This window comes from Miniopterus schreibersii (assembly GCF_964146895.1).
Source record: "Miniopterus schreibersii genome assembly, chromosome: 4".
Classification (NCBI taxonomy): domain Eukaryota; kingdom Metazoa; phylum Chordata; class Mammalia; order Chiroptera; family Miniopteridae; genus Miniopterus; species Miniopterus schreibersii.
The window spans coordinates 39,509,152-39,532,985 of record NC_138105.1 but is presented as its reverse complement, the minus strand read 5'-3'; the positions used below and the strand labels follow the sequence as shown (position 1 = coordinate 39,532,985).

Below are 23,834 nucleotides of genomic sequence, written 5' to 3'. Positions count from 1 at the left end.
GGGCCCTCATCCCCTGGGGACCTAGTCACCACACCCTTCTCAGGCTGGGGTAGTTTGCCATGTCCATTTATGGTCAAGTAAGAAAAGAAGCACCTAGAAAACCCAAGTGAATTACCTGAACTCCACTCATACTCCTCTCTGCTCCAGTCACAGAGGCAACCCTACCTCCTCTTAGAGTCACTATCATCTGCCAAGACAGTGATTTTTTCTTGCATGCTGATCCCTGGGCATAAAAAGCTAAAACTGCCAAGTCGGCAGGCACAGTTTATAATTCAATGGAGTGCTTATTGGGTACCATGAAGAAAGGTGCCCCCTTTGAGAGCATAGAATTCTAAACATGGACAGCCATGTCCGAGATGGGAAGAAAAATGTCCCCCCCCCCCCCCCCCCCGTTAATTTATTTTTCCCCTACGGGTGCTGTATGTATTCTATCAGCCTCCTTTATAACTCTCCGCAGGTGAGGCCCCCTTGGCTAACCACTCCCAGTTTGAGGTTAGGCATTGTAGCTTGGCCAATATTTTTTCAGGGTCTTATCACCCATTGCTCTCAGCAAACTAAACTTTGTAATAGTTTGTTTCTACTGTGAGCAGTGGCCTAGTTACCACTAAAGTGTTTAGTGACCCTTGTCCCCTTCCTGCCCCCATCAATTCTTATCTTTATGGCCTTGTTCAATGGTTTGTCCCTGGCCTTCCAGTTGAACATAATCATCTGATGGATCTTCCACCAGCCAAAGACAATCCATCCACTCCAGCCTGTCCATTTTCCTCACACTTTTAGCCCTCCCTCCACCGTCTGCCACAGTAAACTGGCATTTCAGCTTTGCTCAGAATTGGCCATAGCTTTTCCTATGTTTCTAGCAGCCATCTCCTGGGATCCTAGCCTATTTAAGTCCTACTATTTAAGCCCCACAACCCAAGGACCCAATGTGGTGCTATCAAACTTCTCCCTAATTTTGTCTTGACGTCTGTTATCATCAACACCCTCAGATTCCAGTCTCAAGTGTACTCCTGCTTCTCCCAGCACATCCTGGCAAATTCTTGGGGCTCCTTTGGGGAATAGTGGCTTCTCCTCTCTGCTGGCCCAGCTGAGTTGTGCATAACCCTAATCTTCTAGTTACGTAACCCTAATTCTAGGCCTAGTAACCTGGGGATAGGACAAATCCTGAAGGGGGCGTATGCTGCCTGGGGAGGAGACCTCTGCATTGTCATCCAGCTCAGGAGAGGGATGGGGGATGCACGTCCTTAACAGAGAGGTGAGCTGATTGCAGGCTCAGAAAGTTCAGAAATCTGGGGAGTAAAAATCTGCAGCAGCATCCATTCAGATATCTCCATCTCACTTGTCAGGGTCCTGGGTTTTCCCCAACAGCGCCTTGCCCTTTGCATAATAGACCTGCCTTGATTGGCAACTGTTTTTGACATGCATCCATTCAGAGTATTAAATCCTGCGCTTGGTCCTGTTTTCTCAGCCCTGCTGCCGTAAGAGATGAAAGCTTTTTCTGCATGCATCCAGAGGCCCTCTGGCTTTCACACCTGGTTTCCTTTGCCTGTTATTGCCCTCGCCTATTCATGTTGTTTCTATAGAATAAACCATCCAACCTTGTTAACCTCAGACCTGCAGTTTTCTGCATACTTCTCAAACGCCAGTCAGTCCAATAATGCATTTCTATCACTTCATCCCAATTCACTGCCAGCATTAAGTTGTAACAACTGGAACTTGTGCCAGCAACTGTCTGTTCTCCGACTTCACCATGAATGATGGGGTCTGGCTGCGTAACTTTGTGTCTACCACAATATTAATCTCTGCTATCTATTTCGCATATTAAGACCAAAAAAAATGAAGCAAACAGATTATACAAAAATATTAGAATGCTTTCCAAAGTTTACGAAATTGAGAACAAGAAATTAAATAAAATATCAAAAGTATGGAACTGTAATACTAGATTTATTCAAAAAGAAATGAAATTTTCTGGGTAAAGCATCTGTGTAATAATACTATTTCTGATTCTGTGTCTGAAAAATGGCTATGTAGTCACCTTTGTCTATACATTTAGGCATTAATAGGTACTATTCAGCATGTACATTGTGAAGAAATAAATGAATCAGTTGTTAAAGCACACATATCATGACTATGTAAGATGACATGGAGATTTAATGAAAATTTAGCATAGAATATCTGACTTGTATTCTCTGGACAAAAAGGAAAAATACAGTAACTCATTTTACCCATTACATTTTACAAAATCGGACGGAATGAATTTATAAGCAGTGTTTTTTCATAAAAACAGCAATTTAATTTCAAATATATTACCCTCCTATTCCTTTATCCTATATATGTATCTAATTGGCAAAACCTACCAGATTACTGAAATCAGTAAAATTCCAATCCATGATGCTTCAATTGCTTGTATCAATAAACATCTTACATTTGAAATTAATTTTTCTTATGCCATAAGCCTGATTAGCAGTTCCTATAAAAATGCTATGCCCCACTCCTTGCCCCAGTAAGTGTGACTAGTCTTTTGCACAAGGCTAAGCGACAGTACTTCTGAACATCCACACAGGATTCATCAAGCACACACTCCCCTGCTCCTCTCAGACAAGGTCACCAATGGGCAAGCAGCTCCCCTAATTCTCTTGTTCCTCATAGTGAGCATAGCCACTGGCGTAGGTCCTTCCTAAATTTAAATTAGTAAACAAATCTGATGACTCAGTATCTGAATCCTTTCCACCTTCGTCGTCGTCATCTTCATCATCCTCTGCTTCATACTCATCCTCCTCATCGTGGTAGCTGGTATCACCATACTTATCAGATGAAAGGTTCTTCCAATAGGCATCATACCCAGAAGCTCCATCTCCCTCTTCACCTCCAGCCTGCCTGCCAAATTTCAGGGACCGTGCTATAAAACACAGATATGTACATAGCACCATATTAGTTCCTGTTCTCTACATTCTCATTTGGCTCTATAATACATAAAATTACATGAACTTGATTGGCTGCTTCCTACCCCAGATGAAAAAGCAAGCCACAATTTTCCTACCTTCCTAATTTAATGTTTAATTGGGGAAAAAAGACCTTAACAAACAACAATCTATTCTATCCAACTTGGAGTCTACATACATACCACATGTAATAAATGATAAAGATAACAGTGTAATTTCATTAAACCTAGAAAGAGCTAGAAAACAAAACAGCACTCTCTAAACATAAATAAGGCATGCTAAAATTAAAATAAAATGCCCTTTACTTGATCAATTAAAAGTTTATTTTTGAATCACAGAAGAGTTGATTTTCATGTCATTACATTTATTAGAGCAATTTTGTAATTCAGATATCCTAAAAGACAAAGCCTCTCATTTCTTCTAGCAACACAACAATTAGCGCAAAAAAATCAGCAAAATCATCAGTCTCACCTCATTTGATTAAGTAAAGTCATTTAGAATTATGGTTCCATTCTGATACGTTTGGTAAAGGGTCAAATTCTCTTTAACAAATTGTAAGCTGCATTACTATAAATGTTTATGGTAGTCTTACTCCTTCATAGAAAAGTTATATAAAAACCAGAAAGCAATTTCCTACAGTAGTGATGTAGTGCAGAGTAAGTATAGCTGCTCAAATACTATACACCTAAGAATAGCTTCAAAATGAATTCCAACTTTCAAGTACTAAAGATTACCGGCACTTAAATATTAAGGATTTATAGCTACTCAATTATTTAACAAGGAAGCCTCAGCGAAAAAAGAAAAATCCTTTTGGTCTTAAATTTCAGTATTCACTATGTCATTAAACTGAGGCAAATGCCAAATATCAAAGTGAATAATGGTTTATTTCTTAAGTTAAATTGAGAAATTTTACCCATATATTTTCCAAGGCTGTAAAATCCCACTTCTTTAAGAGAACACATTCATCTTTTCATATATGAAGAAGAGGCAAAAACAAAAATAGAAAGAAAGGAAAAAAAAGATAAATTTTGCCTAAGCATAAAAGCAAAATCAACCCACTGGTATTTTAAGAAGAGCCTTACTTGACATGCTAAGATCCTTAGTTTCCTGAGTTTCATGTCCACATTTAGGGCAGGGAGGTTGTTTTCCTTTTTCTTGTTTAAACACCTTGCTCCTTGAATGATCATCACAGAAACAAGCCTATACAGAGAAGTAAAAATAAACAATAAATAGTTTAAAAATACACAAATACACATCATGCACTATTTTAAGGAAATTTAAAGATATGGTTCATTAGGGCAGAAGAGTTTTATTGGGATTGGTCACACTCCTGACTTTAATTTCTTAAGGGAAATGGTCTCTGCCAGGACTCTTCAGAACTATGACCTAACACAAGGCAGAAACTATACACAGGGTATGCTATGTAGATACGTATATTCATTCACAAATATATTAGTATTCGCAAAGCCCTGATGACATAATGGTGAAGAGCCTATCTTACCTTCACATGGTCTGCAGTCTAACTGGGGACATAGACAAGTGGGGAGGCTACTACAAGACCCTTTATGTTGAAAGAGAAGTGCAGAGGAGGGGAACTAAACAAGATGCAGGATTCTGGAAAGAACATGACATCTTAGCTGAGATCTGAAGGAGAAAGGGCATGCAGTAAAGATGGAAAAGAGATCTAAGGCAGAGGAAACAGCTTAGACAAAATTGGAAAAGAATGGAAAGAGAAGTGAGACAGGGTTAAGAATATAAGCAAAAACCAGAGAAATGTTTAAGAGGAAGTGAATCAGTTGCATCTATTTAGTGATCTCAGACAAACAGAAATGCTGGAGATAAGTTCCAAAGAAACAGAATGTTATGGAAATCTTCACTCTCCTAAGTAAGTGCATTTTGACATTAATTAAAATACACTCCAGCATTTTGTTCAGAATGTTTTCCATAAACATAAGGTGTGAAAACAGAGCTCAGATTCAGGAGGAATGTGCACTAGTGTCAACTCTAAGACAAGCCAAATGGATGGCCTTTACAAAGTCACGAAGCTCAATTCCACAATCTCTGAAATAAGAGAACTAAACTAAAATAATGTTTATGGATCCCTGCAGATTAATTATAGCTATAAATAACCCAAGAATTGGTGGTGAAGTATGGATTAAAAACAAAACCTAAAAATAAAAAATACACAAGTATACCTTACAACGGAGACAAGAATGCTGACCAAGCCGATTGCACGAAACACCTGTGGGGAAAACACATAATGTCCAGACTAAACTTGGAATAAAAACACTACTTTCCACAGATTTGTACCTGAAGTACTATCTTACATCAATTGCTAACAGTTTTTGTTCTGTCTCATAATGCAACTAGAAGATACATAAAAATGAGACTGAATTCCCAGCCAGAGGGAAGGAAGCCAACAATTGCTATATTCCTTGAGATGGTCCTTTAACCTCTGAGAACTTTTATAAAAATACTGTAAGAGTTACATATATAAAGTTGATACATATGTCTTAGACATAGATATATCTAATAATGACATACATATATCAACTTTAAATTTATAGTGAATATAACGATTAACAATTGATACCAGAACAAGAACCAATTCAAGGAAGTGAATACCTGGGGAATTTCAGTCTTTCCCATGATGGTATTTACTATATAATAAAGGCTTTCAAAGTGCCAGGTACTATACTTATGCTTTTCTTTATATGGATTCTCATTGCAATGAACTCTTTAAAAAAGACATTAGCACTTCCCATTTAAGGAAACTCAGGTTTAGAAAGATTTAGTGATTTCCCCTAAATCATATGGCCAACAAGTAGTAGTAGTATTTAACTCCAAAACTTGAGCTTTTGAGAATCAGAATAGAAATAAAATGCAATCCATCTGTGAAGATGATACCATCTACCGTCAGTAACACTGATTTCAAATGGGAAGATACTTGAGAATTATGTGTGCAGGTAAAATACATGTGCCTGGCACCCACCACAGACTTAAATATAGAATCTCCAGGGATGAGGTCTGAGTACCTGTACTTTTAAAAACCTCTACAGGTGTCTTTGATGCATACTCCTGTCTAAAATCACTGGAAACCCGGGGGCATGTGGAAGTGTGTGGGGGTGAAGGGAGTTGTTATAGTAACTTGGAGGTGAAAATGACATTTTGTATTCAGGACTAGTAATGATCATTCCCACAAAATGAAGAATTGGCCCAATCAAAATATCAGAGGCACCTCTGTTGAAAAGAGAAAATAGATATTATGACTTCTTTCTATAAACAGAAAATAGATATTGAGCTAAATACAAAGAGGCTACATAAAAAACTAGATTCCTTTTTAATTGTTTAACACTTAGACTATTAAGAAACTTGAATATAAAGAATACTTAATGTATAAAAACTTACATTTAAACGTTTCCGCCTCTAAAACCTGACAGCTGGCTTGATGTTCAAATTGATCATCTTCACAGAGAAAGTTCTGGCAAAAAGAACAACTGAATATTCTGCCTCCTATTGGATTAAAAAACAAAACCTCATAATGTATATACGATAAGCTTTCATTTAAAAAACTCTTATCTATAAAACTGCTCAAAAACGATGGCAAGTTATTTCAGATTTACACCAAAATGACACAGGAGTTTTTGTTCTGGTACAGGCTACAATGAAAACTGCCAAAATGAATCATAAAGAAGTGGACTCTCACTATCCCCTGGCTATACATATGTAAAACAAAGCTCAGGGACACTTGCTTTCCTGTAACTCCCTTCCCTACCTGTTTTGGTAAACAATCCAAATGACTGATACTGATAGCATAAGTCCCTTTTCCAACTAAACTGATAACCAAAACAGTGCCAGTAGTTAGGATTGACAGCATCCTGAAAAAAATCTTAAAGAGTATCCAGGATGTTTCACTCAAAGCAAAGTTCGCTGCCTGTATGTAATCACTCACCATGGTCCCAGACGCCTCGTTCACATTCTACACACTCGGCATCGGTAAGAGGGCAGGCACAGGCATGTGTGCTGAGACATTTCCGACCATGACAAACCCATGCTTCACAGAAGTCACATATTGCACCCTGCAACCAAGGAGCATGAGAAATTAACCTTTGTCACTTGACTGGCTGCAGCCATTGTCTAGCCCAGCAATTTTCAACCAGTGAGCCATATGGAAAGGATTACCTAGCCATATGGAGAGGCACTGTGCCCAACCCACATCCAAACCAGGACACCTGGCAGGGAGTGAGCTGAGAGAATAAAGACCCAGATGGTATTCTCCTTCTACCTTAAGGTATCCTGCCAGGGTCTCCCAATGTCGGAACCAAAGGGAAGCCATAAGGTAAGAAAGCCATGATCCAGTCAGGCTCCCAGGGCAAAGCAGAGAGGAGAAGAGGGAAAGGAGAGGGAATTTTGATGGGCAAATCACTTTTCTAGAATTTATAACTAATGATTCATGATTCTACTTAAATGTTTTCTTTATATAAGACCATACAGGCTCATACAACTCAGTGAATTAAAGGGTCTGATAAATTTAGACATAAGCAAGCTACCAAGGAAGATTACAATGGTTTTTGAATCTTTAATTGGTTTTTAAAAGATAACACTGATAATTCTATATTTAAAATAAAGAGGAATTCACAAGATGATTATGAATAATTCTAACTCCTTGCATCCATAAGATAAGCACACATGAAATATATCACATAAAGATCTGCCTCATGATGGAAAATTATGTTCTTGGAAAGTTACTACAAATAAAATATTCTGCTTTATTTAAAATAGTATTATTTTCATCGTGGACTGAAATTTGGAATAGAGTATAAAAATCACACAATAGAATACAGTAAAACTGGTTAAAAGGATAACTTTTTAGTGAAAAAGAGAGCAAATGTGTCACACAAAACATGTTTTTATTATATAAAACAACAAATTTCCTTAGAAAAGTTCTACATGTAATGAAGTTATGTACAACTCTTTAGTATGTACTTTAAGCGTTAGAAAAACTATTAATCCTAGGTTATTTTGGAATGAGGTTGCTTAGTAAAAAACTTGAACCTCAGTTAAGCAAGGCTTTCAGTGTAGTAAATGAAGTCTAATTAAGACACACTAGAAAGGTACCACTGACAAATGAATTTTTTTTAAGTCAACATTAAATAAGTTTCCATCCCTTGTATGTTTCCAAATAAGAAAAAAAGGAGGCAATCAAAAACAAGTGGGTAATAAAAGAAAATCATACAAAAAGCATGCCACAAATAATCCAAGTAACTCCAGACTGACTGAACCAAGGGACAAAGCAGTATAAAATACAGTGGTTATAAAAAATAACTAATGGGCCTGGCCAGTTTGGCTCAGTGGTTAGAGTGTTGGTCCAAGAACCGAAGGGCATCTCGGGTTTAACTGCCTGTCAAGGGCACATACTTTGGTTGCAGGTTTGAACCCTGCCATGGTCAGGATGTGTGCAGGAGGCAACCAATCTACATGCCTCTGTCACATCAATGTTTCTCTCTCTCTCCCCCCCCTCCTCCCTCCCCTCTCCTCTATCTGAAAAATCAATGGAAAAAATATCCTCCAGTAAGGATTAAAAATAAATAAATATATAAATAGATAGATAGATAGATAGATAGATAGATAGATAGATAGATGATAGATAGATAGATAGATAGATAGATAGATAGATAGATAGATAGATAGATAGATAGATAGATAGATAGATGATAGATAGATAGATAAATAACCATTGGTCAGAATGACATTTTGTTATCCTCGGACACGTACTAGTTTAAGACAGTGATTTTCAACCTTTTTTCATCCCATGACACATAAACTAATTGCCAAAAAATATATTTGCCAATCTGACAAAGTATGTATTAATTTGGATTCATTCACACCAGACGGCTATTTGCTGTGTTGGCTGTTGTCATTTTTTAATTTGACAATTTAGAGAAAAGAGGTCAGTGCCCATGACTAATTAGTAAGGTTTTAAAAATTCTTGCCCCACACCAATTGAAAATCACTGGTCTAAGAGATGATGAGATGCTTACCACCATTGCAAGGCCAGTACTGTATACACCAGCATGCTTTATGACACAGTCTGAAGACTTCATCATGCACTTTGTCTTCCCTAGTAAAGAAACAAATTTGTACTATTAGCCTGGCAAAGCAGTACATGGAAATATCCATTAATTCTTCTCTTTATCTAGCCTAGGTTACTATAAAATTAGCAGTTTGCTGCTTACATAACCAAAAATAGAAAATGAATATAACTGAGATCTCATTATCTGAGTCAGATCTTTTGAGATCAGAAATTTATTAAAAATCAATTGCACAATAAAGTTATATAATTCATATTTGTACTAAAATCAGAAATTGCAAGTTATGTTTCGTAACCAAACCATCATTGTAGTTTAAAATCTTGTAAATTTTCTGATGAATTAAAGCAGATTTTAAAATACTATGCTTTAAAAGAAGTTAACCTTTCATAATTCACAATAAAAAGTCTGTTTTAAAGTTATTGCTTATTTCTTTCTACAGAGTATCTTAAACCAAACCAAACCAGGTTATATATCCTATCTTGCTCACTTTTTAAGTTTATCCATATGTAAAAGTTTAGACATAGCCTCCAAATAAACATTTTTCCAACAGAATTTTCAAATAGTCCCCAAGTGAGCATAAAAACCAGCAATACAGTGATAGAGCTAAAAATCATCATACAGCCACAAAAACTCTGATATAGCAGCTAATTACCATCCTAAAACACTGTCAGGAAATTCGTTTATCATATACTATGGGAAGATTAATGATGACATAGTAATCACCCATCTCAGACTCCACAAAGTAGAACATGAAAGAAACAGAAGATACTCAATTTTCCATTATCCTGATTACCTGAGGAACAAAGCTAGACAACAGGAAATGAGAAGAAAGAGAAATTGGAAATGAGAAGCAGAGACTACCCAACTATTCCACGTCTAACACTAAGTACAAAATAAGTGAGAAATGAATCCACGGATAGCACTATAAAATTTAAGCTCACAAACACTGAAATTATGGGAAGGTCCTAGCAAGAACTTAATCTTTTCCATAAACTATTTTCTCATTCTATATTAATTTCTTTTGTAAAATAAGGATATAAAAGCTGGTAGATTAGTGGTCTACCTAAGCCAGGATTATCTTTTTCATTAATTATAAACCTCAATGATGTCTTGTTTGAGAGCTAGAACTACACTAGAAATGTAACCCTAAACATTCCTAACTTTCTGCAACGTTATGATACATAAACACATTTAAATGAGCACATCCCAAAATGTGTTCCACCTGAAATTATTATCCCAGAACCAAAAGGGATATTTGTTCAAATAAAGGTTTGGGAAGAAAATCTGTATTTCTTTACTAGAGGTTTTCAGAAACTTTAACATATAAATATGTAACAGAAATCTCCCAGATGGGAAGGGGGTGAAACATGCAGCATTTCTCAAATGTATACACTGTACTCAGAAATACTTATTAATATTGAAAGTATCCTAAGGAAGACTATTTGACAAACACCAATCTAGTTCTGTGAACTACCATTTAGTTTTACTCTGAATGATCACTTATTTACTCTTAATAAATTTTCACTTATACTTTGGAACTGAGTACATGGCTTAGGAACTCTATTCTAATCACTTGGGAATCCATGTGAGGAAATTAAAGAGTCATATGCTAATGCCAAACAGAAAACAAATTATCAGAAAAACTGGCACCAGATAAATGTGGAATGAAGTTACTCCCAATGGTCTAACATACTGCAGGTAAGATCAGCAGGAATCAAAATTTAGAAAAGTAAACAAATGGCTATCCACAATACTAAGGTAGTATCATTAAAAATTCAGGATCACCAAGTTGTTATTAGGCTGAAATCTGATCTTTTAATGTTTAAAACATGTTGGTAGCCCTGGCCAGTGTGGCTCAGTTGGCTGGGCGTCGTTCTGTGCACTGAAAGTTGCTGGTTTGATTCCTGGTCAGGGAATATGCCTGGGTTCTGGGATCAGTCCCCAGTAGGGGGTGTGCAGGAGGCAGCAGATATGTTTCTCTCTCTCTCCCCTCACACTCTGTAAAAATCAATAAAAAAAAACTTAAGAACAAAGCAAAAACATGTTGGTAACCTATATATAACCTGTATCTTAATCATTTTCCAGCATTATATCAAAAAGTCAAAATCAAGACTTGATAGTGTTTTGGTAAACCAAATAATATTTAATGTTATTTTATAAAGGTAAAGCATAACATTATTGAAAACAATGATAAACCCAGTTTCAAACAGATTAACTGCCAAACAAATGTTTGATAAAAGGCAGGTGCCCTTAGTTATCATATATACTTACCACACTGTGCACAAATTGGTAACTTCTGTACAGAATTACAAAAATAGCAAAACGCTCTATTCTTCTGCCGCCTTGTCATGTAAAATAAAATTTTAAAATATAGTCAATATCAGATAAAAGGTCAAAGGATCTATATTATTACATATAGATAAAGAAATAAAAATTTACCTCTGACACTTGTCACATTCCTGTAAAATATAAACATGACATTAATTTTCTACTGGCTGAAAATTATAAATTTTCATTATAAAGAATATCCTGGTCTTCATGTTAAAATTTAAATGACACTTGCCCAAACCCTCCAACATCCCCCAGTGTACAAGCATCTACACATAACAAAGGTATGCTCTTTCGAGTAACACCCTAAAGAAAGAAGTGGCATTTTTACAAAAGAGGGTAAATACAGAGGTAGTTTGTTTTTTTAATGAATCACACAAATAATAAAGAATAGAGACAAGAAACAGTGGCGAAACCAATATGATGAAGCTTACAGAAAATCCAAAATCTTAAACATGGTATTAAAAATTCTCAACAATCTGGTCTCTACTTTTCAAACCTTGCTGGCCTATTCTCTTCAGATTCAAGTCACTATTTGTTAGTCATTCTCAAAATATGCCTTGTACTCTCTTTTTTTATGCCTTACTTATTCTAATACTTTGCCTTGAAAAGTCCCTCCTCACAGTTTTTACCTGTTGGAAGTCCTGGTGATGATCCCATCTCTTCTGTAAACTATACCCCATCCGCACATTCAACTTTATCACCTCTTAGTCCTAACTGTGCCTCTACTGCAACACCTACCAAGTCTGGCCGTCATTTTATGTACTAATGTATGGGAGTCACTTCTTGTTTTGTCTGCCCGATACCCCTTGTCTCTAGAAATGACCCTGACACACAGAAGGGAGCCCCCACTGTCCTACCTGTGCTATGTAATCCTGCTCCCCCACTCCAGCCATAAATGTTAGTCCTGGAAATGGCACCCACCAGATTCAAAGAATCAGAGTTCTTTCCCCCTTTCAGGGCAACAATATGTGATGTGAGACATGCGAGTTATCAGTGCCTATGAACCCAAACAAATGGAGTAAGGCAACCTGAGAAAAGGGAAATAATAAGCAAAAAGGAATACAAGCAAAAGACAGAACTACAAGGGTGTTCCAGTTGTCACTGTTCCAGCTATATCCTTGCCCTGCCCAACTACACAAGTTAGTCCACTATTCATTCAGTAAACTATTTCTCCCAGTTATTTAGGTTGAATTTGTAATTTACAAACAAACAGTTCTTAAGTAATGCACAAAAAAACTGATCCATAAGCTTGTGAAAACAGGACTGTGTCATTCACCTATGTATCCCCCACAGCAGCTAAAATAGTAACAGGCACAGAGTAGATGCACAGCAGTTTGTGGAATTAAGTCATGTTAAACATTTCATATGTGTTTAATTAAACAAAAGAAGAAAAAAAGAGAAGCAGTGGGAATAGGAAAAATAGAGAGAAGTAGAAATAGAGAAATGTGGGACAACTCAGAGAAATATGGTCAAAGAAAGAAAAGAAGTAATGCTGACATAAATAATCTCTTGCTTTTCACAACTTTGACTAGGTGATCAGGACTAACCCATCTGGCACAGGGAAATAAGGTAGTAGTAGAACAGGAAAGCAAAAGAGATGTCAAGAACAGTGGAAAGTTTAGAAATGAGAAATCAAGTGAGTTAAAAAGAATTGCTAAGAGACAATGATGAAAAGGCTCCAACTAATCGGACAAATTGAATTAAAGTACATGAGGTGAGAGAAGCTGGAAAATTTTTTGCAGAGATCCTAGTATATATTCTTGGTCAATAAGTATTTATCACCTACAGTAGCCAAAGTAATATGCTAGGTTTTATAAATAACAGAAAATCAAACAAAAATCATGGCTACTCAGTGTTAATGAAAACAACAAACATGCCTCTAACACAGATTTCAAAATCAGTAACATATATGCAGCAACACTGTATTCACTAAAATTTTTTTCCGGTGTTTTTCAGATATCTGATAGTTTTTCAACTATCAACTGCTATCATAAAAAGCTGTTACCATTGAAGCGTTGCATGGGTGTTTAGCTAAATCTATGGTGCCTCTCGATGCTCGCAGCTGTTTTTCACGTTCCCGGCGGTTCTCCGCCTTCTTCCTCGCACCAGTCTTTTTTTTAGGCATTTTCTCCCTCTTTCAACACAAGAAAACAGAGAAGGTATAATTGCCAGGTTGCATTTGCTATTTTAAATAAACTAAGAAATTCATTCTCATTAAATTTTAAACTCAACCCTGTCATTTTGACAGTTAAGCAACTTTAAGCCTTTATGAAGCACTAAGCACACATTATCCCAAATAAAATAGATGCCTTCTAAATAATGCACTTATTTGCACTACCAAACAATTCTAACAAGTGTAAATACACATACACACAAAAATCATCCAAGTTTTCTTTCCCACGGAAAAAGGTTTCCCTGATGTTGAGTATTCTTTAAAAATTATTCTGTACCAAGTTAAAAAAATTATTAGGAAGAAATCATTAACAAGAAATCATTAAAAAGTATATAATATATGCAGTTAATATCACTTTTTGAACTATATATTCAAATGACTTGATGCTGACAAGACCTGAAGATTAACAAGTCATATTTCTCCTATGTAATATCTAAAACATCTACTATTTAAGTCAAATGACATCAACTACAAAGCCAAACTAGTCTCCTAAAAAGATATTAAAGGTATTACAGTTGCTTTGACTCTGAAAGCTGCCCTCCTGTCTACATGCAATGAGCATATTCAGGGAGGGCAAAAGTATGCAGTTGTAATACAAATAAATAATACATTAATAAACAATATGAGAATAAACTTTTGGTTACTCTAAACTGTAAACCTACTTTTGCCCACCCCTGTACATTGTCTTCACTTAACCTTGTGCACAGGTTCTACCACTTTCAGTGAAACGACTTATAATGAAACCAATTTTTATCAATGGCTAATTGACAAAAAGGGGAGTTAAGTTCCTAACCATCTCATGGTTACAACTAAATGACTTGAACAAAATGTTATTCTATGACCTGCTGTAATTTTAACAGGGTTCAAATTTATAAGAGTATATCTTTACCACATATATTAAAATAATGACTTTAAAACTTTAAATGGCTTTCATTACTTAGCTGAAACAACTACATTTAATAAAACGAGGTTCTTGCTAAATAACATTTTTATTTGGTTTTTCATCAGTCTGAAAACTGCAAGTTCCCTGAGGATTCCAGCTCCATCTTTCTTCGATGGATGTTTGCCTCCCAGCTCTACCTGACGTATATTAAGCACTCAATAAACCAAGAGATACACTAATGAAAGGGTCTATGTGCTTGCTTTGACAACAGAATCTCAAATTTCTTAATATTCTTCAAAATACATATTTTTAAAGTCTCTTCTCAGAGTGATTCCCAAAAATAAACTGTAGAAATTCCTAAAAATACAGATTTAGACTTCTAGGCCCTACTCAAGATCTAGGAATTCCAAACCTCCAAGGATGGGCTCAAGTTTCCCTGCGACTGTGACACACAACCTCCCTGAAGGCATAAACGTTCTGATGCAAAGAAATCAAAGCGTGTCCATGATACATGGACAGAGTTCAAGCAAGCACACCATCAAGAGATTTGTATTTCTTTTTCAAAGGGCATATTACAGACAGCAAAATCATGCACCAGCTTGTACTGAAAACAACACGAAGCTCACTCATAAACTTTTCCTATTTGGGGTTTCAACTCTTATGTTAGAATATCCAGTAAGAAAACAAGTGATGGGAAGTTGAGACTTAAAAAAAAAAAAAAAAAAAAAAGACAAATCAAGCCAGGAAGTTTAGTAGGTGGTTACTCAAGTAATGTCCAAGCCCAGCAGGTCACCCTTCCAGTATTTCACATGACAAAATCAACAGGGTGAAAAAAAACACGTGTCCTGCTGCGGCCAACAGAGCTGGGAAAATCATCCCGGGGCGATCACATGGCAGAACTCTCTACGTCCCCAGGGGTGAAGCCGCTGAGAAAGTGGGGCCTCCACTTTTCCCTCCAGCTTGTTTTGGAAATTTAAAGAATAAATTCTTTTTCTCAGCCTTCTATGGGGTTTAAGCCCTTGTCCAGGAACGCTCCGACTTCTTCAGGCCGTGGCCCGTGTCACCGCGGCTTTGGGGGGAAAGCCTGACGCCGCAGGACCCGGGGGGCGAAGGGGGCGGCCCGAGGAGGCTCCGCGGCGGTGCCACGCGGCTCGGGGAACCGGCGACCGTCACCCGCCCGCGGAACACCCGCCCTCGCGCGCGCTCCGGCCGACCTCGCTCACCCTCGCGGGCAGGCCGGGCTCGCTCGGCGGGCAGAGGGGCAGGGGACGGCGTGACGCCGGCCCGCGGCGACAGCAAGACCGGCTCGCGGACCGCGCTCCGGGCTTAGAAGCTACTGAGACCCAGGCAAAGGCGGACGGTCGCTTTCGGAGCCTCGGAGCCGGACCGGATGTCCTCTGACGTCAGCAGCGTCCCGACGGCAGCGCGTCGCCAGGAAAGGGCCCGCCCACTTCTGTTCGCGCCTCCCCCGTTCCCCCCGCTCCGGCGCGGCGGGGGGCTCGCCGTCCTGCCGAGAGGACCCGGCTGGAGGGCGGAGGCCGAGGGGAGAGGGAACGACGGGGAAACAGAACTTTAGGGGCGGGGCAGGCCCCCTCCATTTTATTTTTCCGGAAAAGGAGAAATTTAAGGAAAGGGGAACATCTAAAAGGAAGAGGCGCATGAGCTCACGAGCTTGGTACTGTATCTGTCGACCCAAACAACAAAACTCTGGCCTAATTCCTTGGGAAAGCCTCCAGCGCTGATTCCTCACGTCCCACTTTTGATGGCTGCTGCACGAGCTGTGCCTTTAGTTGCCCGGTGAAGGTCTGTGTTACACGCCTGTGCCTCCTGCCTCCACGGGGCCCCTGGAATTCCATGCTTTTGTGAACAAATTCTGGCGCATTCTGGGGTGCTCGGGTGCTCGTTTCTCCACACTTCCTCTCCGGGGGAGGAGGTGGCGTCGGTCCCCTTGCTCCCAGGGCCTCCTTCAGATCATTATTCCTCGTTCCTATGCAGCCATGCCGCTTCCTATCCTTCATTGTTGTTATTTTCTACCCACAGCTTGTTGATGGAAAACTTTGGAACCTGACTTCCAACCTCTTCCATGACCCAGAGTTGCATTAACATCCAAATGGAAGACCCATTCTCTTGGGTTCTTGATTTCTTCATCTCCCATAGCCACCGCCTGCACCCCACTACAGGCACCCACTCTCATGACCGCGCTCCAGGGCTTGTCATCAGGTGGATCACTCATCACTGACATCCAAAGTCAAACCACCCATCCAACCTCCTGCCTTACCAACTCTCTTGCTCTGCTGTCCCTCCTAAGGAAGACATCAAATCTCTTGACCCTTGTGTCTTCTATCAATCATCTCTCTGCTTTCTTTCCTTCCCTCCCCCATTTTATAAAACACAATTTTTCACATCAGTTGCAACATGCCTTATTTTTCTTCTGATCAAACTGACAGAAACATTCCCAGTCCAATAGCTTTCCTTTTCTTGCCTTTACTGGACTTCTGAGTGTTGTTAAGGAAAAACAGAATTACACAATTATCATTTTACTCTACATCCAAAGTCACCAACTGCCACAAGGCTCTCAAAATTGTTCCTCAGTCATACTACATTTTCCTAATCAGAGCTATCTTTTCCATTCTCCACATGGCTTTAACAAATCTTCTCTTTCCTTAAACTATCCATCACTTCCTCCATCAATTTCAACAGGTATTAATCCCTCCTGTTTCACAGAGAAAATATAATAATATCAATAATGGCTATAGATATATCATTCCGTGCTACTGATATCTTATTTTACATGTGCAGTATTAACTCCTAACTTTACCCGTGAGGAAACAGGCAGAGAGACTTTGCAACTTGCTCCAAGATTACACAGATAGTTTCGCTTGTGGTATTGTCTATTGCAGCAGTTCTTAAATTGTTTTTGTCCCAGAACCCCTTAAAAACTCTTAAAAATTGAAGACTCTAACAAGCTTTTGTTTATGCGGGCTGTGTCTATCTATAGTTACCACATACAAATATTAAAACAAAGTTTTAAATATTTATCACTTCAGTAAAAATAATACTCATAAATAGGTTGCATGTTAGTATACATAACATATTTATATGGAAAAAATAACTATATTTTCCCAAACAAAAAACATAGAAGAGTGCTATTCTTTTTCAGTTTTGCAAATCTCTTTAATGGAAAGCTTAATAGAAGGCAGGTGAATTCTTATATATGCAATGCTATTGAGAAACGTTTTGATGTTCTCATTTTCCCAACATATGGTTAGCCAGAGTAATTGCAAAGATCCCTCTGGGGAAAGACTGCGGGAATTATTACAGTGTACATCTTTTATCATATTCCAGGGCTTCCTCCTGGGGATCTAGCCTTTTCTCTGTTGATGGTTTCCAGATCTGAAAAGGGGCTCAGATTTAAAAACTGGGCAAAGAATTGTGACTCATTATTGGAGTATTGCTCTCAGCTCCTGGTCTTGCACTCCTTGATTTCTTTTGATTGTACAGACTAAGCAGTGTCTTTGTTTGGTGCCCATCCATTATGCTCTTGGGGACACCATATTCTGTTATCCATCTCCCTAATCTTCTAAGGATCAGGCCCTCTCCCTCATTGCCACTCATCCCTTACCACTGATTAAAATAAAATTACATTGTAAAAAAAGCCAAGTTATTGACCCGGTGGTCAGGAGGAAAGCTGAGGGCAGATCCTGAAGGGACCACAGGTTGTACTACAAGAAGGAAGCCTCCTCATTGTTTTCAAGCAAGTGGAGAGCATTAGTCATTTATCAGGAATATGGCCCATGTTCCGACTCAGAGGGTTCAGGAAAATCTGGGGATTCATGTATTTCAGGTGTTCATTGCATCAGGGTTTCTTTCCAGTCCAGCATTCTGACTTTGGTATGGCCAACCTAACTGGGCTGCATGGTTGTTAATCTCCAGTGGAGCTCTGCCACTCTTATGATGCAATGCTGGGCTTTTCTGCCCTCCCACTGCAGGAGATAAAAGCTTCTTAATTTGATACCAAAGAGGCCTTTTGTATTTTACTCTTATATTTTTAATAGCCATTAACCGTTCTCAGCTTTTTGCTTTTTGCAAAGAATCAATTTTGCTTAGCAACTGCTAATTCCCCTGTTTTTGAGATCACATTTCCTCATATTTCTTAAGTGCCTAATGCATCACACCCACTCTAGTGTACAGGTAGCCCTCACTATTCAGAAGTTCACATTACACCATTTTGCTTTTACAAAAGACCTACATTCGTACCCACTTTTACTAACCGAAAGAAATCCAAAGAGGATTTTTGCTTTTACCGAAAAAAAGTAAAAATAGCCTTTAGCATTTGTTTTGCAGGGAGCCCTTATTGAGTCAACTCGCACCTGAGCTGAGAGAGAGGCCCTGCCAAGCTCCCTCGCTGAGAATTACACTCAGCATCTCTCCACCAAGCCCCATAGCTGGGAACTGTGTCTGTGAGCATCTGCGCTGTATCTTGACTTATTTTGTGCTTTGGTAGGAAGATGTGTCCTAAGGTATCAGAAAAGTCTGAGAACGCATAAGGGTGTTATGCTTGGCATAAAACTTGACAAAATTAAGTGTTATTTTTGGTTTTATGTGTTATTTGGTATAATCTGTTAGGTTATTTTGGGGGTCTGGGAATGAGCAAACATTTTTCCATATACTTTAATGGTAATTGCTTCTTTGCTTTCTGCCATTTCAGCTTATGAAAGGTTTCATAGGAATGCTCTCCTTTCATAGCAGAGGAAGCCTGCATCGCCTTCCATTAGAATACATCCCAGTTCACTACTAGTGAAGTTTTACCTATTGCCAAGGTCCATCTGTCACCAATGAGGAGGTCTCACTGACAGTCCACTGGCCAACGATTCAAGTCAAAAATTCCATGTTAGCTTCTCCTTCCTTCACTCATCCCTGACATCAGCATCTTGGATCAGCTTTTCTGGAAGCTTATCGAGTCAGAGGTGAGTGCAGAGAGTTTATTAGGGAGTGCTTTGGAATACCTGCAAAGGGAGGGTAGCAGGATTGGACAGAAGGAAGAGCTGGCTTGCAAGAAGTCTCAGTGAAGGCCTCGGCTGTGAATCTGGATGTCTCTTCAGAGTTAAGGGAGTGAGCTCAGCCTTTATACACCTGAGCTGATACGGGAAGTGGATAGACTACTTAGGCTAGACTATGAAAAGGGCTGGCAACTGCATTTTGTCAGCTTGCCGACTCCCAGCAGCCCGGGAATAAGTCCCTCATTTTTTAATTGGGATCTGGGTAGTGCCTCACAATGTTCACTACAAAGGGTGATAACTAAATAAAGACACATTCACACAAAGAAAGAGAATCTTTACCATTTCTAGACCCTTACTGAAAGAATTCCAAAGAGTGTACATAGGAAGGTGAGAATGGAATTCAGAAGAAAGGAGGGGGGCGCAAAAGAGTAATAGTATGTTATCGATTTATTTAATATACAGGGTAAATCTAAAATACTTGTACAAAACTACAGTAGACAATTTTGGTTATGAAAACTATGAGGAAATGAAATATTCTCTAAATTCAATGGGATTGAAATAAAATCCTGACAAAGATTTTTCTTTTATTGATTTTTTAGAGAGGGAGAAAGAGAGAAACTGACTTTAAGCAATTCTGGTTGGAGCATAAATTGTTAAACCTGTATTACTATATTTAGCAAAAAATTTGAAACTATCTTTTATTAAAGGAGGAATAAATTATATGCTATGTATGTAACAAAGTTCATGAACTTCATCTATAAATATCAACATGCATTGTCCCAAAACATTACCTTAAAGAAAAATTCTAATTGAAATATTATTTATGTAAAATTGTAAAGCAAAACAATTTTATACATTATTTGGTACTAGTTAAGTACCAAAACATCCATAGAAATGTTATTAACATCAGATTTTTATTATCTCTGGTGAGGAAAAGGGATGAGATGGATGATGCAGGACAATAGTTATACTTTTAGTTGTCAGAACAAAATTAATTTAAAAACATATCTAATATCACATCTACCAGAATGGATAAAATAAAAGAATATTTCATTTCCTCATAGTTTTCATAACCAAAATTGCCTACTGTAGTTTTTTACCAGTATTTTAGATTTACCCTGTATATTAAGTAAATCGATAACACACTATTAGCCTGCAAGTTGGGTAAAATCCCAGACACTTTGTAGACCTCGACAGTAAGATGGGAGACTGCAGAGATTTCCGAAGACCTTGGCCCTGTTTATTCACTAAGTATCTTGAGTTGACCTATTCAGTACCCTCTACAGAGTTTTTGTTTCTTTTATGTAAAAGGGGATAATTGAAGTAGTCTCTAATATTTCATGATTCTATATTGTGTAAGTATTAAAACATATCCTGAGATCTAGAGTGAAGGCACTCGACCAGCTAAAAGGGAGCTTGCAAGGAAGAATTGAAGCTCTCTTATAATTTCATTTTGTGTCTGAATCTTATATCATTAAGTGCATTGGTGGATGGAGGTCCTTTTTTCTTCCTGCCTTCTGTTTTCTTTATTTTTCTCCACATGGGCATTGATGCCATGGGAACAATGGGCTGTAGAAATGTGCCAGCCACTCGGCCGTTTTCCTCCTGTGCTTTTCTCTCTGTTGCAGGATTCTGGGTTAGATTCCACCAGTGAGAGGCAGAAGCCGTTATTATTTCTCTGGCAAGGTAGGCACTCGTTCTCGCTGACAGTAGAAATGGAGTTTTGCCAACCACTTCCAGTCATTTTCTGAGAATAACTCATTTCAGCTCCATAAATTACTGAGACCCTTGGTGGTTTCCTGTGGTTCCTTCAGTTTTCACATTTCATGAGAGGTGATTGTCCTCACTTTTGCTTCCTCAGCTGTTGTTCTGTGTTCTTTTTGTTTGATTTTAAAGTACTTAAAATCTTGTGTTAAATCCTTCCTGCTTGAAATACCTACAATGGTTTCTCTCATCCTAAATTGAACCCTGACCGATAAGGTAAATGTTAAGGAAAAGCTACTCTGAAGTGGTTTATTTTCAAAGTTTTATACTGCCAAAACTTTAATAGTAAACACAGAACAAAAGCTTCTATTAGAATCTGTATCTATATGAGTTAGTTTTGTGTTGCTGCCATAACAAATTACCACAAACTTAGTGACTTAAAACAACACAATTAAAAAAATAAACACAATTTTTTTAATCTTGCAGTTTCTGTAGGTCAGAGGTCTGGCTGGGCTTAAATGGGTACTCTGTATAGGGTTTCACAAGACAAAAATGAGGGTGTCATGGGGTTGCATTCCTTGGTGGGGGCTGTGAAGAAGAATCCTTTTCCAATCTTGTTCAGCTTGTTAGTTAGCTTCAGTTTCTTATGATTGTAGGACTGAGGTCCTCATGTCTGTGTGAGCCACCGTCAGGGGCTGGCATTTGCTTTCAGAGGCTGCCCTAATTCACTTTCATGCTTTTTCTGTGGCCCCTCCAGCAACAGACTCATGGGGCTGAGTGTCTCACATTTATCTCTCAGACGTCTTCTGTTGCATCTCTGTGACTCCAGCCAGAGAAGGTTCTCTGCTGCACCCACCCAGAAGTCCCTTATGTTGAGTCACATAACATATCGTAAGTTTCCAGGATTAGGGCATGGTCACCTCTGGGTGGGCCATTCTGCCTACCACACCATCTAAAAATTTGAATATTATTTGTTATATCTTCTTTATATGACACCCTCACTTGAAACCTTATGACCCGCTTTGACTATGGCAATCTTCTTTAACTTGGTATATGGGTTTTTGGACACTCCTTTAGGAAGAAGAGAGGGAGAGTTGGAAAGGAACAGCCAATGCAAGGAGAGCAACGATAAGAAAGCAGGCCCCAAGGTGATTGTAGAGAGAGTGCTCCAGGAGCGGTCATGGACACACCTGGAAATGCGGAGTACAGCGTCCTATGAAGATATCACCTTGATTTCATTTTTAAAAATTAAGATGCAAGACCCACTTCTTCCCTTCTCCAGCAGTTACACATGTTACTCCTTTTAAATTGAATAACCTCTCTTCCAATACACACACACACACGCACACGCACACACATGCACAAACACATGGCCAGAATTGGGAAACAGCAATTTCTTAAAATCAGTTTTTATGAAAAGCCTGCTCTGACGTGGATGGGGAATTTAGGATTGCTTCTTTGGACCTAGAAATTAAGAAGTTTCTCTGTGGGATATGATGACATCACCAATTCTCTTGTCAAATAAACAAATTATGTGTCTAGCTTTATATTGAGATGAGATATATTCCCTGCTATTTGGCTCCCAAAAAGAAATATTTCTCATAATAATAGATACCCCCTCACTCACAAACTGTAGTTGTGCTTTGATGTGGAACAGAAATATTCCTTAGAAGAATGGCTGAACCTTTGGTCCTGCCTCTAATAAATCCATCATCTATCCCAATAATAGAAACTATTTTTTCTCTCTAATTTTGTCTTCCCAGACCCAATTCCCATCCTTATTGCTTCCTTTATTACTTATGAAGCATAGTCTAAAAAGGAAAAAAAAATATCTGCAGAGATAAATAATAGCTTAAAAAATCTTGTTTTATCATCTCAGGTCCTTTGGTTTCTGAACATTATAGAAAAAAATAGGTTGTGAAAAACATTTTATAAGCATTCTTCATGAATAGCATGTACACCTTTACTAGCCACTAAGGGTATGACAGGAGCTACAGAAACTCAAGATGACTTTTCAATACTTGAGATTTATATTATAAAATGAACACAGTGAATTTTATTCCAGCTATTGATAGAAAATATGTATCAAATCTAGCCGCCTGTTAATACCCTAGTCTGGTGTCAAATGACCTTAAAAAGCATGTCAATATTTATTTGATGTAAGATCCCTTTACTTTAAGAATGTTTATCCCAAATGGGTTAACTATGTTCAGAAAAAGACCTCCAGGCATACATTTATAGAAATATATCAGATGGCCTTGCCAAAATTCTACACTTTAAAATACCCCTGGGTTTCGCCTATATGAGAAAGTTTTTTAAAAAGTAATGAAGTCTTAGCTTGCAGTCTTGCTGACATTAGAACATTAATATCTCTGGCTCTAAAAACATTTATTAATATTCTACCAAAGACTGAGGACCAACTAGGCAAGTGTAAAATGTGTAAAGGAGCATAATCCTAATCTTTATATTTGTATTACAATTTATGTTTATTGAGAATTTTACTCTAATTGTTTTCTTTGGACAAGGTGTGTGTCAAAGTTGTCGCTGTGGCCCCAAGAGCTATTCCCAGCTCTGCCAATGACAGTAACCTCAGTTTATCTCCTTTAAAATCTCTCTCTGCACTGAAAAAATTCATCAGTGCCACAAATTCATAGGAAAGAGAGAAGAAGATAGGGTGGAGAATATTTGTACTTATTACATGTCTACTATATA

The 23,834-nt window shown here is 38.2% G+C and overlaps 1 protein-coding gene and 1 long non-coding RNA gene across 3 annotated transcripts; one reads left to right on the top strand and one right to left on the bottom strand.

Moving 5' to 3' along the window:
- Positions 1-1,920: 1,920 nt before the first annotated feature.
- Positions 1,921-15,818, bottom strand: ZNF330 (zinc finger protein 330). Of its 2 annotated transcripts, none has more exons than XM_081135167.1 (10): positions 15,633-15,818; positions 13,368-13,496; positions 11,471-11,490; positions 11,303-11,373; positions 8,981-9,060; positions 6,892-7,018; positions 6,348-6,452; positions 5,135-5,181; positions 4,022-4,139; positions 1,921-2,896 (listed from the first exon to the last, which is right to left on the bottom strand). In XM_081135167.1, the coding sequence occupies exons 2-10, from the start codon at positions 13,485-13,487 to the stop codon at positions 2,625-2,627; spliced, it is 960 nt and encodes a 319-aa protein (XP_080991293.1). In that variant the 5' UTR covers positions 13,488-13,496; positions 15,633-15,818; the 3' UTR covers positions 1,921-2,624. The 2 variants fall into 2 exon arrangements, with proteins under 2 accessions (XP_080991293.1, XP_080991292.1); XM_081135166.1 differs by having other exon boundaries at positions 15,642-15,818.
- A 13-nt stretch (positions 15,819-15,831) lies between these two features.
- On the top strand, positions 15,832-22,856 carry LOC308556093. The gene is made up of 4 exons (XR_013998674.1): positions 15,832-16,221; positions 19,127-19,385; positions 21,047-21,104; positions 22,200-22,856. It is a non-coding gene; the product is annotated as an uncharacterized lncRNA (long non-coding RNA).
- Positions 22,857-23,834: the final 978 nt, after the last annotated feature.

Bases quoted from the DNA above. Each gene is read 5' to 3' on its own strand.
- ZNF330 (XM_081135167.1), bottom strand. From the start codon at position 13,487: ATGCCTAAAAAAAAGACTGGTGCGAGGAAGAAGGCGGAGAACCGCCGG. The intron at 6,453-6,891 runs GTGAGTGATTAC...TTAATCCAATAG, and splicing joins ACGAGGCGTCTGGGACCATG to GAGGCAGAATATTCAGTTGT. The intron at 2,897-4,021 runs GTAAGGCTCTTC...TGTGTTTTATAG, and splicing joins TAAGGATCTTAGCATGTCAA to CACGGTCCCTGAAATTTGGC.